This window comes from Dermochelys coriacea, chromosome 4 (assembly GCF_009764565.3).
Source record: "Dermochelys coriacea isolate rDerCor1 chromosome 4, rDerCor1.pri.v4, whole genome shotgun sequence".
Taxonomy (NCBI): Eukaryota; Metazoa; Chordata; order Testudines; family Dermochelyidae; genus Dermochelys; species Dermochelys coriacea.
Genome location: NC_050071.1, coordinates 52,493,272 through 52,505,375, shown reverse-complemented (window position 1 = coordinate 52,505,375; position 12,104 = coordinate 52,493,272). Strand labels below are relative to the sequence as shown.

General features: G+C 37.3%; 1 protein-coding gene across 8 annotated transcripts in view; it reads left to right on the top strand.

Annotated features, from left to right (window-relative positions):
• Window positions 1–12,104, top strand: part of ELF2 (E74 like ETS transcription factor 2) — a 67,405-nt gene that overhangs the window by 38,859 nt on the left and 16,442 nt on the right. For 7 of the 8 annotated variants that reach the window (XM_043512739.1, XM_038398696.2, XM_038398695.2 and 4 more), the window contains one exon: window positions 8,336–8,449. In XM_043512739.1, the coding sequence (XP_043368674.1) occupies window positions 8,336–8,449 (114 nt within the window). Of the gene's footprint in view, window positions 1–8,335; window positions 8,450–8,770; window positions 8,871–12,104 lie in introns of those variants that run through there. The other variant, XM_043512741.1, reaches the window with a different exon arrangement.

Sequence of the window (12,104 nt, the reverse complement as noted above, 5' to 3'; positions counted from 1 at the left end):
GGTATTTCCTTACTTAGCAGAAATGGTGGGCACAATGTCTGTCTTTAGCTACCCTATAACTACTTGATACTCATATTGCAGTCGTGAAAATGGCTATCTGTACAATTCTAGTATGCCCATCACCATAGTATATAGACACCATATTTATCTACTTATTTTAATGTATCTACATGATGTCAAATTGATTTAGGAAAAGCAATCCTTTATCTTAAGGAATTGTACTCTTCAGTGCTTTGGCTTTTCTGTTCAGGAGGTCTTCTAATACGTGTTTCTGAGAGCAAAAATTTCTAGCTAGTCTGTGGTTACTATACGAAGGCCTGGGCAAAGACACACCCCAAAAGTGGCAAGACTCAAGTTCATCCTGATCTTTGGTGGTATGAATTGATCTTAAAATTAAAAAAAAAAAAATTGTGGCCATAAGAGCAAAATATTTCTCTCAATGTTGGCCTGATAATTTGCTAATATCTGTACAAAAATTAGTGTTTGGAAACATTTATTCTTGTTTCTACTATTCAGTTTTGTTTTTCTGAAGTGATTTCATTATCACTCTGAAGTATTTTTCAGATGATAATCTTAAAGTAATTAGTTCAGACTACTAGAATTCAAAATGTTCTACAAATAAACTGTCATTTAGATTTCTGAACAAATTTCTATCAAGAACCACCCAGTAGTCTAAAATTGCTTTCAGCAAGTGGGCATATTCTGTTCTGAAAGTTCCTGAGTATTAAATGAATACATGTAGACACAGTTTAGCTATTTAATTAAATTATGATTTAAATACTAACATTTAGTTTTTCTCTTTTATGTGAAATATTGAAATAAAATAATGTTCTTCTGTAGACCTTTATGAAATCATTCAGAATATATTTGCCATTCATGTATTTGTCCAGTTTCAATGCTTGGAATTATGAATTCTTCACTAAAGTATTGCTCTAGTTGCCACATAGCATTAAATAATAAGGTATTGTAAATCAGCTGCGGCAGTTAAATGTTGACCACGTAATGATAGCTATCAAGATAAAAAGACAGGAAGGGATCTGTTGCATAATTGTTGTTTTTTTTTTTTAAACTAGCCTTAAAAAAAAAATCCAGGCTTTATTTCTGTTTGCTTTAGCTCATTTTGTTACTATATTTTATTTGTAACAATGCTCTTAGTTTTAAAACTTGATACGTTGCCAGTATTCTGCTCTGTCATGCTATGCTGAAGCACAGCACTGTCAGACTTATTTACCAAGTTTGGTGTTTTGTTACAGCTGTTGAGAGCCTTGTATAATCTACTGTGCATAATGTTTGTTTAGAAACATGGAAATTAAATAAGACATTTAGGTAATAGTGAACAGAAACACTGACGTACTTACTACTTTTTAATAATTAAAACTCTCCTGATTTCTTTACTCTGTTAACTCTCCTAATGGTGAGGGATTAGAAAGAGCCACTCGGCATGTTGGATTGTTCATAACTTTTTTTTTTTAAGAGGAATTAATTTTTTTCTCCAAAAAACATTTCAGTAGATGCCATCATTTTATAAACTGTCTAAAAGGTGCCAGAGAATCAAGTTGTTTCATATATGTAGTAAGATAAAACTTGGTTTAGAGAACGGAATGTGAGCATCATGTTAGTTTTTAACTATTCCAAATAGGTAAGTGTCATTTCCTGTGATTCTGTTACCCAGTTTTGCAAAATTTATCTCCACATGAGTGAATTATTTAGTCTCCTTTGGGCAAGTAGTACTTCATTCATAGGTGATTTTTTTAAGGTATCAGAGCTAGGTCTTTATTGAATTGATTAATCAGTACATTGATATTTATTACATTGAGTTTTTCAGTCATGCAAGTTAGTAGTATAGTTATAAAGATATTTCCGTTTGCGCTGAATGGGTACCTATGCATGTACGGTAAAAAATGTAAAGAAGTATTTTTTTCTAATCAAATAAAAAGAGATTGTCTTACTATGGTGTAGCGCTTATGTATTCTAATCATAGGTGTTGAGAGAGAATTGAGGTTTCTAACGTAATAAAAGTAGGCTACCCCAGTCATTCAATATTGTTGAAAGGCATTTGCTGTGTAGCGCCTTCTGGATTATTTTTCACTGTGAGAGTGTTTGTTTTGTTTATGACTGGTTTTGGATTTTATTGGGGCACCTCTTTTCCTCCCTTCTTCACCACTTTTACCTGGTGACATGATAAAAAAAAGGTGGTGGTGTGAGGAGTGCAGTCTAATGACCTGCTCTACTTTATCACCGAGATCTCTTGGTGTCTTCAAGGTCAGCCAACTGGCTTATTTGTCTCATCTGCTGTTTTGGCAACAATGGCAGTGCTGGCAAAGGGAGTCTTCTCCCCAGTTAAATCTCCAGGATATCTCGTATAGTTCTCCTTTCTCTTCCAAAGCTTCACCAGGTTCTGTTCCTGCCAGACACACACTACAATTTTGGAAATTAAAAAGGCTTTCCAAAATAGACTTTGACAAAACTGGTCTAGTGTAAAAGAGACTGGAGAGATGTAAAGGGGCTCTAAAATGGTTTCAGGAAGGGAAGGATTCCTCCAGCACAGGAACCGTGGAACATAGTCATAAAGCTGCCATCCTGGGACCTCTCACAAGCCTGTGCCAAAGGAGGGGTTGGAATGGGAGTGCTGCAGAGATTGAGACACATTGCTGAAATTGAGACTGATCCTCGGAGCTATCTGAATTATGACAAGGGCTGCTCAACTCCCCAGAAATGCCTGGGAGGAGGACAAAAAGCACCTCTCTTCCACCTGGGCTGTGAGTTCTGGACTGTGCCTCTTAAGAGATCAAGCACAAATGTACATGTTTGGCATTAAGAAATGAAAATTACCATATAGGGTGATTTTTTTTTTTCCTCCCTGCAATTGTGTTAGTTCAGTTATATTAACTTCGCATGTTTGAAAAGCCCTCTTAGTCTGCCTAAAGAGCATTAACAGTTTTGAAGCTGTGTTAGATGGCTGTGTTGAAGCCTAGGGGAGAGCATGGCTAGCTAACATGGTTTTAAAGGTGATGGCGTCTGTCTTAATGAACGTTTAAAAGGGCTTTTAACTAACATGATTGAAAATTTTTGTCCATCAAGATGGGGACATTGTAATGTTTGGTCTGATGCTTTTATATGGTTACTTAAATACTTTACAGAATTTTACACATATAGTACGTATGCACAGGTAGATGAGAGGAGTTTAAAAAAATAGTGTACTTAGGGTTGGCAGAATTCAGGGTTTTTTGTTTTTAATAATTTCAACTGATCAGTGTTAATTTTTAAGAATTTTTATATTTTTTATCAATTTTAATTTTCAGTTTGCGGAAATTATGGGGGGTGATCAGATAATGGGAGAAGTCAAACAGTTATTATTTAATGACAGTTGACATTGGGCTGAATCCAAAGCCTATGCCTCTGGGAGGTGGGGCTCAATCTTCATCATCAGCCCCTGGGAAGGGGGCAACCCCGCTTGTAAGTCAGCCTCAGTGTCTTCTCACCCAGCGCTTGCTCCTCCCCCAGAGACGAGCATGCAAGGGTCACTCCAGTTTGCTTCTTCCATGGGCCCAGTGAGTCTAACACCAGCCTTGCAGGTTACATAGCTCCATTTACCAGGTGTATAGGATCTATTTCAGCCGGAGCAGGACAAGTTACACAGGACAGGGAAAATTGTTGTAAACGTAAACAATATATGTCAAATATGGATACGTTTTTAATTTCACCATCGGCTTCAAAACAACAAAACCCACCGAGTGATAACACTGAACTTCCTTCAACATGTTCAGCTACCATAAGGAGTGAAGAACACAGAGGAGGTGATGTGACTAAGAAACAAAAAGCTATTAGCCTTGTAAAATTTAGGAAATACAAAGACAGCTATTTGAATTTTGGTTTTATTTGTTCTTGAAGTGGAGATGTACCTCAACCGCAGTGTGTAATTTGTGCACAAATACTGTCCAATGAATGTTTGATGCCCTCTAAATTACAGAGACATTTAATTACAAAACATGAAATATATAAGGATAAGCGAAAGGCCAAGGAACTGCTAGATACAAAAGCAGTAATGAAATCCATAACTACTGTGGATAAAAAGGTTTTAAGGTTATCCTTCATAGTAGTGCAGAAAATTGCTAAAACAAAAAAATCACAAACAATTGCTGAGACTTTGATAATGTCGTGTGCTATTGAAATAACAAAGGAAGTGTTTGGAGAGGAGAAGGCCAAGGTACTGACAAAAATGCCAATGTCAGATGACACTGTCAAACAACGGATCACTTCTATGTCAGAAGATATAGTCTCACAGTGTATTGATTGGCTGCGTGACAATGATGTTGCTATACAACTAGATGAATCCACAGACATTTAGAAAATGTCCTGTTTACTTGCCTCTGTGTGTGTGTGTGTGTGTGTGTGTGTGTGTGTGTAATAAGGAAATAAAGGAAGACTTTTTGTTTTGCAAAGAGCTCAAGGCAACAACAAAGTCAGATGACATTTTCAAACTGTTAGATGATTTTATAATTTCAGCAAAATCAGTTGAACTACTTGCATTCAGGTCTGCACTGATGGAGCCACAGCAGTGACCGGAAAGCAGTCTGGTGTTATGCAAAAAATAAAAGCCGTTGCATCTTGGGCTATTTGGACACGCTGCTTTTTACACCAAGAGGTGCTTGCTGCAAAAGATATTGAACCAATCTTCACAGTGTTCTGAATGCAGCGGTAACTCATTAATTTTATTAAATCCAGAGCAACAAACTCCAGCTGTTTTGCTGCACTATGTGAGGAAGTGGGTACAGAGCACCATTCCTTGGTCATGCATACAGAGGTGAGATGGCTATCTTGAGGCAGAATGCTTGCTCCTATATTTAATCTCAAGGAAGAGTTATGTACTTTCTTAGATGATAAGAATCCTGAACTTGCCAAAGTGTTGAGAGATCACGTGTGGCTGGCAAAACTGGGTTACCTTACAGACATATTCAATGAATAAGATGAATAAAACTATGCAAGATGGGAACATTAATTTTATTGCCCACCGTGAAAGAATTAAGGCATTGAAAAGTAAACTACAACTTTGGAAAGTTCATGTCTGTGGGGGCACTACTGATATGTTTGAGCTCATACATTCTTTTATTCAGGAACAGAACATTGACTTGGACGTAATTAAACCTCAGCTAGCGGCGCATCTGTCTAGTCTGCTTAACAAATTTAATGATTATTTTCCCGAACTCACAAAAGAAGAAATGGCTACACACATGTGGTCTACAGTGAGAACATTGAAGATAAACTTCCATTCCCATGCCATCAAAACTGTTAGAAGAGCTCATTAACATTTCGTCAGACAGCTCCTTCAAAACCAGGTTCAAAGACATGCTGCTGGAGACATTTTGATACGAGTGTTCTGATGAATACATCAGTGCTGTTTCTGCTGTGCTGAAAATTTTGATCCCCTTTAATACCATCTACTTATGCGAAGCCAGATTTTCAGCCATGACATCAATGAAAATGAAGTACCAAATCAGGATGAACATTGATCATGACCTGTGCATGTGCTTGTCAAAGATAGTCCCCGATGTCTTGACAGAATTGTTGATCAGCACCCTCAACGAGTTTCACAGAATAAATAAAAAAAAAATATTTAATTTTTGTGCCTCTGTTGTCCATTTTTTAAAATATATTATTTGTGTGTGTTTAACTGTGTAACTAGCCATTTAATACAGCTTTTAATTTACTGGATATGCAGAAACACAGTTTTGGCACAGGTGGGCAGTGGAGTTTTTATAGCATTTTTTGTGGGGTTGGGGACTCAAAAAGAAAAAGATTGAGAACCCCTGCTCTTACGTACAGCTGGGACTATACTGGCACCCAAAGAACCCCAGTACTGGGGATGTGCAAAAGTGATTTGAAGCTATTTTTTGTGCCTCTGCTCCTGTGATAGGTCAAGTGCTCATCAACTGCAGACCAGAACCCAGTACCACCTGTAAAAAATGACTAACAACTTCAGATGTGAAATTTATACAGATGTACACAATTTTATTAAATTAGAAGTAGTATAAATTAGTTTACTTAGAACTTAAATCCATCATAAATTGTTTTGTATTAATATAATGCATTTATGTACAGAACAATAAATCTGGAAAAGGTATAGGCTGCTAACTAGCAATACTGCAAACAATAATTCCCAAGATAAAGCAAACTAAAACAAAATGAAAAATTTCACAGCTGACCACGGGGGAAAGTATCAGAATAATTTTGAGATCTTGTTTGGAAGCTTTTTAGGGTCTATTTTATCTAAAATATAACTAGTATCCTGGGACCAACACTGCTACAACACGGCATTAAATATAACTTGGCATTTTTAATTTCTAGACTGGTGTGGAATTGAAATTGTATAATTAGAATAGCATTTCTACTTATGACTGATTGGTGGAAAGTTTTACCTACTGAGTATGGGGGCTGAGCCGTCAACTTCTGTATAATGGAAGCTTTTACATAGAGGTTTTTTTTGCATGTGTGGGGACAGTGACCGTGCAAAACTGGTCAATTTTCACTGCTGCTCTTCAGAATGCTGGGCACCAGTGAAACTGTCAGCATCATGTCAATTTCAAGTTGCTGCTGCTTGGGGAAAATGTTAGGAGCAGCAGCAGAGGCAGGAGGATCCAAAAATAGCAGCCATAGGAAGGTGGGGAGGGTATTGGAGAATTCCTTCCTCCTCTTCTTACAGTGGCTAAGGTTGAGGGGGGATGAGTAAGACTATTCCAACTCACAGCAATCTGGATGCTCTGGAGTGGGCTCTTTTTTCTTTCCAGCTGCTATAGAGTAGTGATGGAACATCAAATTTACCAGGCACCTACTACTCCAAAAAAATAAGCCCATAACTAGAATCTAGGATCAGTTCCTTCTTAGAAATGTCAGTAGCCAGCTGATTGGGGAGCTAGGTTTTTCATCAAGACACTGCATTGATACAGGGCCTTGTTGATAATGCCCTTCTCATATGTCTTCTGGACTAATATGTTCAGTTCTTTGGCAAGTAGGTGTTCGGTAAATTTCTCAGTCCCTGCCTTTTAGTAACATTAACTGGAGACCATGTTAGAAAGAGACCTTATTTTCCCCCTCCCCCCCCATGTACCACATGATTTTGTATGTATCTGAACAATTTATTTTTCCTGCACCAGATGTAATAGTTTGTAGTTTGGGTATTTTCCTTACTCTTTAGTTAAGTGATGTTAAGTTGTTCACTAGATGTTTAGTAATTGGATAGGTATCTTGAAGTTCCAGTAGAGTTACTAGTTGAATCCTCTTTAGTTCATTGACGCTGGAGATAGGTGACTCTGCTTACTCTAAAGATAGATTTGCTCAGACATTGGCTGCCTTGCAGGAACGATTTAGCTTTGAGCAGATTTCCATAAATGGAAAGAGTAACTGGAGAGGGATAGGGTACCTTGGTGAGAGTGTCAGTGATGTGCAACAGGTGTTTATGGAGCTGCTGGCTTTAAAAATCTTGTCCAAAAGAGAGGAGTAGAGAATTGGCCTTGAATGTAATGATATTTTAAATTTAAAATTCAGCTTGCTTATTATTAGAAAAAATGCTATTGCTGTGCTCATGTTAACACGTGTGTCCTGTGCCAAGTTATAATTTGAAATGTATGCTACAGCTAGATTTAATTTTAAAACTTTTTGTTTAATAACTTGGTGTTTGCAAGATTTAAGTTGAAAGTGAAATATTCAGTAGTTCATTCTCTCTTCCCAGCTCTCACTTAAGAGCGTAAAGCTGCATAGTAGAAAACTGCTCACCCCCATCTCTGTGAAGTTGTAGTTAAGGTGAGGTAATAGAACATAGAACCAGATAGATCTGTTATGCAAACTAAATTTTTTGTTGTTTACTTGTTCTGCCCAAATGAATTGAAAACATTACTAGGTGACCCTTGGGCTTTAATGGGACAATGCTTGGCTATGAATCTAAATAGTAACTCCTTGTGTAGACAACGGTTTATCTATAACTATCCTTATTAAAAATCCATTTTTTTTCTAGTTTAAAATTAAGGCAGAAGTTAAATCTCAAAGGCTTATCTTGTAATCCCTTAGTTACCTACCAGGAACTGTATTCTAACTGACTAACCAAAATCCAGTTTAAGAAGTTGGGACTTTGGTTTCTAGTTGCCTTTGATCTATCTAAAACATGTTCTATTATTATTAGCATGAAGCCGTTGGTGTAATGACATCTGTCAGATTTCTTTTGAGTTTCACCTTGTACAACACAATTCAAATGTATGCTGAATCATGTAAGGAGGTTGTATTACAGCACCTGTGACCCTCTTATAAATAACCTTGTATGATTATGTTTTGTATTATTTTGCAGTGGAAGCATCAGTTCATGGCAGCAATGTGCACTGCACAGATAAAACAATTGAAGCTGCAGAGGCTTTGCTTCATATGGAGTCTCCTACCTGCTTGAGAGATGCCAGGAGTCCTGGTATGTCAACCACAGTTGTATATTGTATAAGGTCTTTCTCCCTTCACTAATTTAATAACCAGATTTACACAGAGCTTGCTTATATTGAGGACTGTAAGATGTTAAATACATTTTTCTCATTTCAAAACAATTGTTTGATTTGTCTTAGTTCCCTAGGTTTGTGACAGGTTTTATTTGGTGTCTCTGTCCTGCAAGGGATATACTCCTAACAGTTTTCACCCTTCTGAGGCAGGATCTTGACACATTAGTTAATTTTAATGGTAGGCTAGCTTTGAAAAGTCTTTGCCTAACACTTATTTCCCTGCAAAGCAATAGGCACCGTGGTACTTTTATGAAGTGACAGTGAATTCTTCCTTCAGATGGAATGTCTCACTTCTAGAAACTTTCTCATCCTAGTGAGCTGAGGATCAAAAGCATTGAGGTAGTTCTAAAACGATTGTAAATAGTGCTTTCTGTTAGACATGGTCCATTCAGTGTCCATGACTCTTTAAATAGATTATCCCTTCTGTCACACACAATGGAGATACATGATGATTTTTTCTCCTTTTATAAAGGCTAAAGTATGTCATTTTTAGTTAGATTTATACATAAAACTTCCTTGGGCATGAAAAATTGCAGACATGAAACTTACACCAGGCAGCTTTGTTTCATAAATTGTTCTAAACCTGACCTCTAATTTGCCTGATAAAGAACCAAGTTACATTCCTAAAAGAGAATTCCCGTTTAACTTTTCCATTTTATTACAAAGGAGACTAAATCATACACAGAAGCCGTGAGTCTAATTTTCAGAAGTGCTGGATATCTAAGACTCTCATTGAACTCAGTGGGAACTGAGGGTTCTCAGCACCCCTGAAAAGTAGCTGCCGATGTATCTTAGTATAATTATACAACCACACAAACTGCATTAAAAGAACATTAATGAGGCTGCAAAGTCAAGCACTCAAAAGTTAGGAAATGCCAGAATGTAAGTTGCCTATGCCATTTTAATTTGGACCCCTTATATGTATATGTTATGATACAGTCTTTATGTGGTCATATCACTACTATTTTTTTTGCACAGGATGGACCTACTCTGGAGATAAATCAGGGTTGTAGAATGAAGGAGTCTGTTGTCCGTAGGACTCCTGCTTCATTTGTTGAAGAAGTTGGAAGGTGTGTAGCTAGTGAGGCAGAGGTTATAGAAGATGAAAGTATGATCTCCTGGTTAAGGCAGTTGAATGCTGCCCTAGATAATTGGATTCTGTCCCTCCCTCTGTGATGCTAGGCAAATCATTTAACCAAACATTTCACAGGTATTCACCAATTTTGTGTTCCTTATTTTCTGGGTGCCTGACTTGCGACCCTTGGGTCTGATGCACAGAAGTATTGAGTGTCCACAGCTGCAACTCACATGTATAGAAGCTGTGCTTTGAATATATAAAATGCTATATAATGCTAAGCACTCTGAAAAATCAGATCCTAGGCATCTCACCTGGGGCACCCAAAATTAGTGGATACTTTTGACCTTAATCTTGCTGTGCCTCAGTTCCCCATCTGTAAAATGTGGATAACCATACTTCCTCATGTCTACGGCGTGTTGTGAAAATAATTTTATATCTGTGAAGCACTCAGCATAATGATGAGTGCCATAGGAAAGCCCACGAAGATAATTCTGTCTTTGGAGTTGGGTTTGAATAGTGTACAGTAAGTAAGGCATGGGATCACTCGTTTAAACAATACATTGAAAGCAAAATATTGAATAGCTGTTTGTTAAATGAGCACCATTCATTTGGTGAACTGAATGAGTCAGGGATCTTGTGGAAAAAATATCATGTGGTCATAATTAAAGACTGTATCATAATCCCTATGCACATGGAGGCCTAATTAAGATTGCTCTCTCTCTGCCCCCAGGGTCCTGGTCTCAGTCTACTCCCCTCCCTCCTCTGGTTCTGGCTTTTGTCTCCTCTGCACTAGAAGAATAGGGCAGTTTCCTCCTCCGTGCTGCCTGGGCCCAGCAGGAAGAGCATTGAGTGCACAGGAGAGACAGATTCTCTGACCTCTGTTCCAATGGCAACTCAGCTGCAATTGCAGGGAAAGTCCTGCTGGAACCCAGGCTAGAGCATGCTCAGTGCAGGTGGAATCTTCAGGGAATTTAACTGTGAAGCTGTAGCAAGTCTCTACTGAGTTTTGTGAACCACAATTATTGAGATTTATAACTTGGCCAAATTTGGGTGTATTTTCACAGGAATAGAAAAGGCACGTCCCTGACAAAAAGTTCTCCCCACCCCTTGCCAAATTTCAAGTCGCTTTTCCAAAGTGGATGAGCGCAGGAGCTACGAAAACAAAAAAGTTGCCAGATCTTTTTTTTATATGGGCAAAACAGCATATTTCCCCATAGCCTTATTTTTGGAAACGACTGAATTATTGTGGCTGAAATATTCCAAAAATATTCAGCCTGAGCTGGACACCTGGCATGAAAATTTCAGCTCAAACTGTTAAGAGTTTTGCAAAGTTATAAGCATCTGAAAACAGTTGGAAAGTGTGGGCAACCTTAATAATAGGCACTGCTCTGAGCCCCACCTGTAATAAAGACAAATGGGAATCTGTCACATTATAAAGTTTAGATACTTGGTGAATGTAGAAATCATTTGAATGCTTGGGAAAGAAGCCACTTTCAAAAGTTGTGAGAAAATTTTTTTTTTTTGTTCCCTCAATTTAGGCCATTCTAAAATCAATTAAAAATATTTAATACAACTTGGATATTTTTTGTTTAAATATGTATATATCAAAAGTATAACTAATTAATTGCAACTTAACTTTGAATTTTGTTTTTGTGGTTGAAATCCAATCCATAATATTAACATATCTTGCAAAAACATAAGCATGTACTCAACCTTATGCATGTGATTAGCCCTGTTCCCTTCATTAGGGCTACTCATGTATAATTGTGCATGAATTTAAATCTCTGTGGGATTGGGGCCATAGTTCTTAGTAGCTAAATTTATCCCTTTTTCAATTACTGTAATAATATTTAAGGATTACAAGTTTCTCATGAGTTTTGCTATATTTTAATGTTTGCTTGAGATATTTTCCTATCGTGTAAATACATGTATGTATATAAACAAATGTATAGTTGCCCCCTAACTCTACTAGAGTCCTGTTTAGAACAGTTATGGCTCCTTGGCTGAATCTGTATTTATTAAAAAAATAGATTTCCAACCAGGTAAACCATAATGGCTCCTTTGGAGACATTATGTTCTATATAAAGAAAAGGAGTACTTGTGGCACCTTAGAGACTAACAAATTTATTAGAGCATAAGCTTTCGTGAGCTACAGCTCAAATGCATCCGATGAAGTGAGCTGTAGCTCACGAAAGCTTATGCTCTAATAAATTTGTTAGTCTCTAAGGTGCCACGAGTACTCCTTTTCTTTTTGCGAATACAGACTAACACGGCTGCTACTCTGAAACTTATGTTCTATATAGTTTGTTGGGTGATATAATGTAGCATACAACCTGTGCTATGCGGTGGTACAAGTTGTACATGAAAATCAATCAAGTGAGGACAATAGTTCATGTCCAGTAGCTGAAAAAAAGGTAATCTGGCTACTTTTAATAAATAGCAAAAAATACTTATAAGCCTGAGTGTACGTTTTAGATGACCAGTCTTCAAAAATT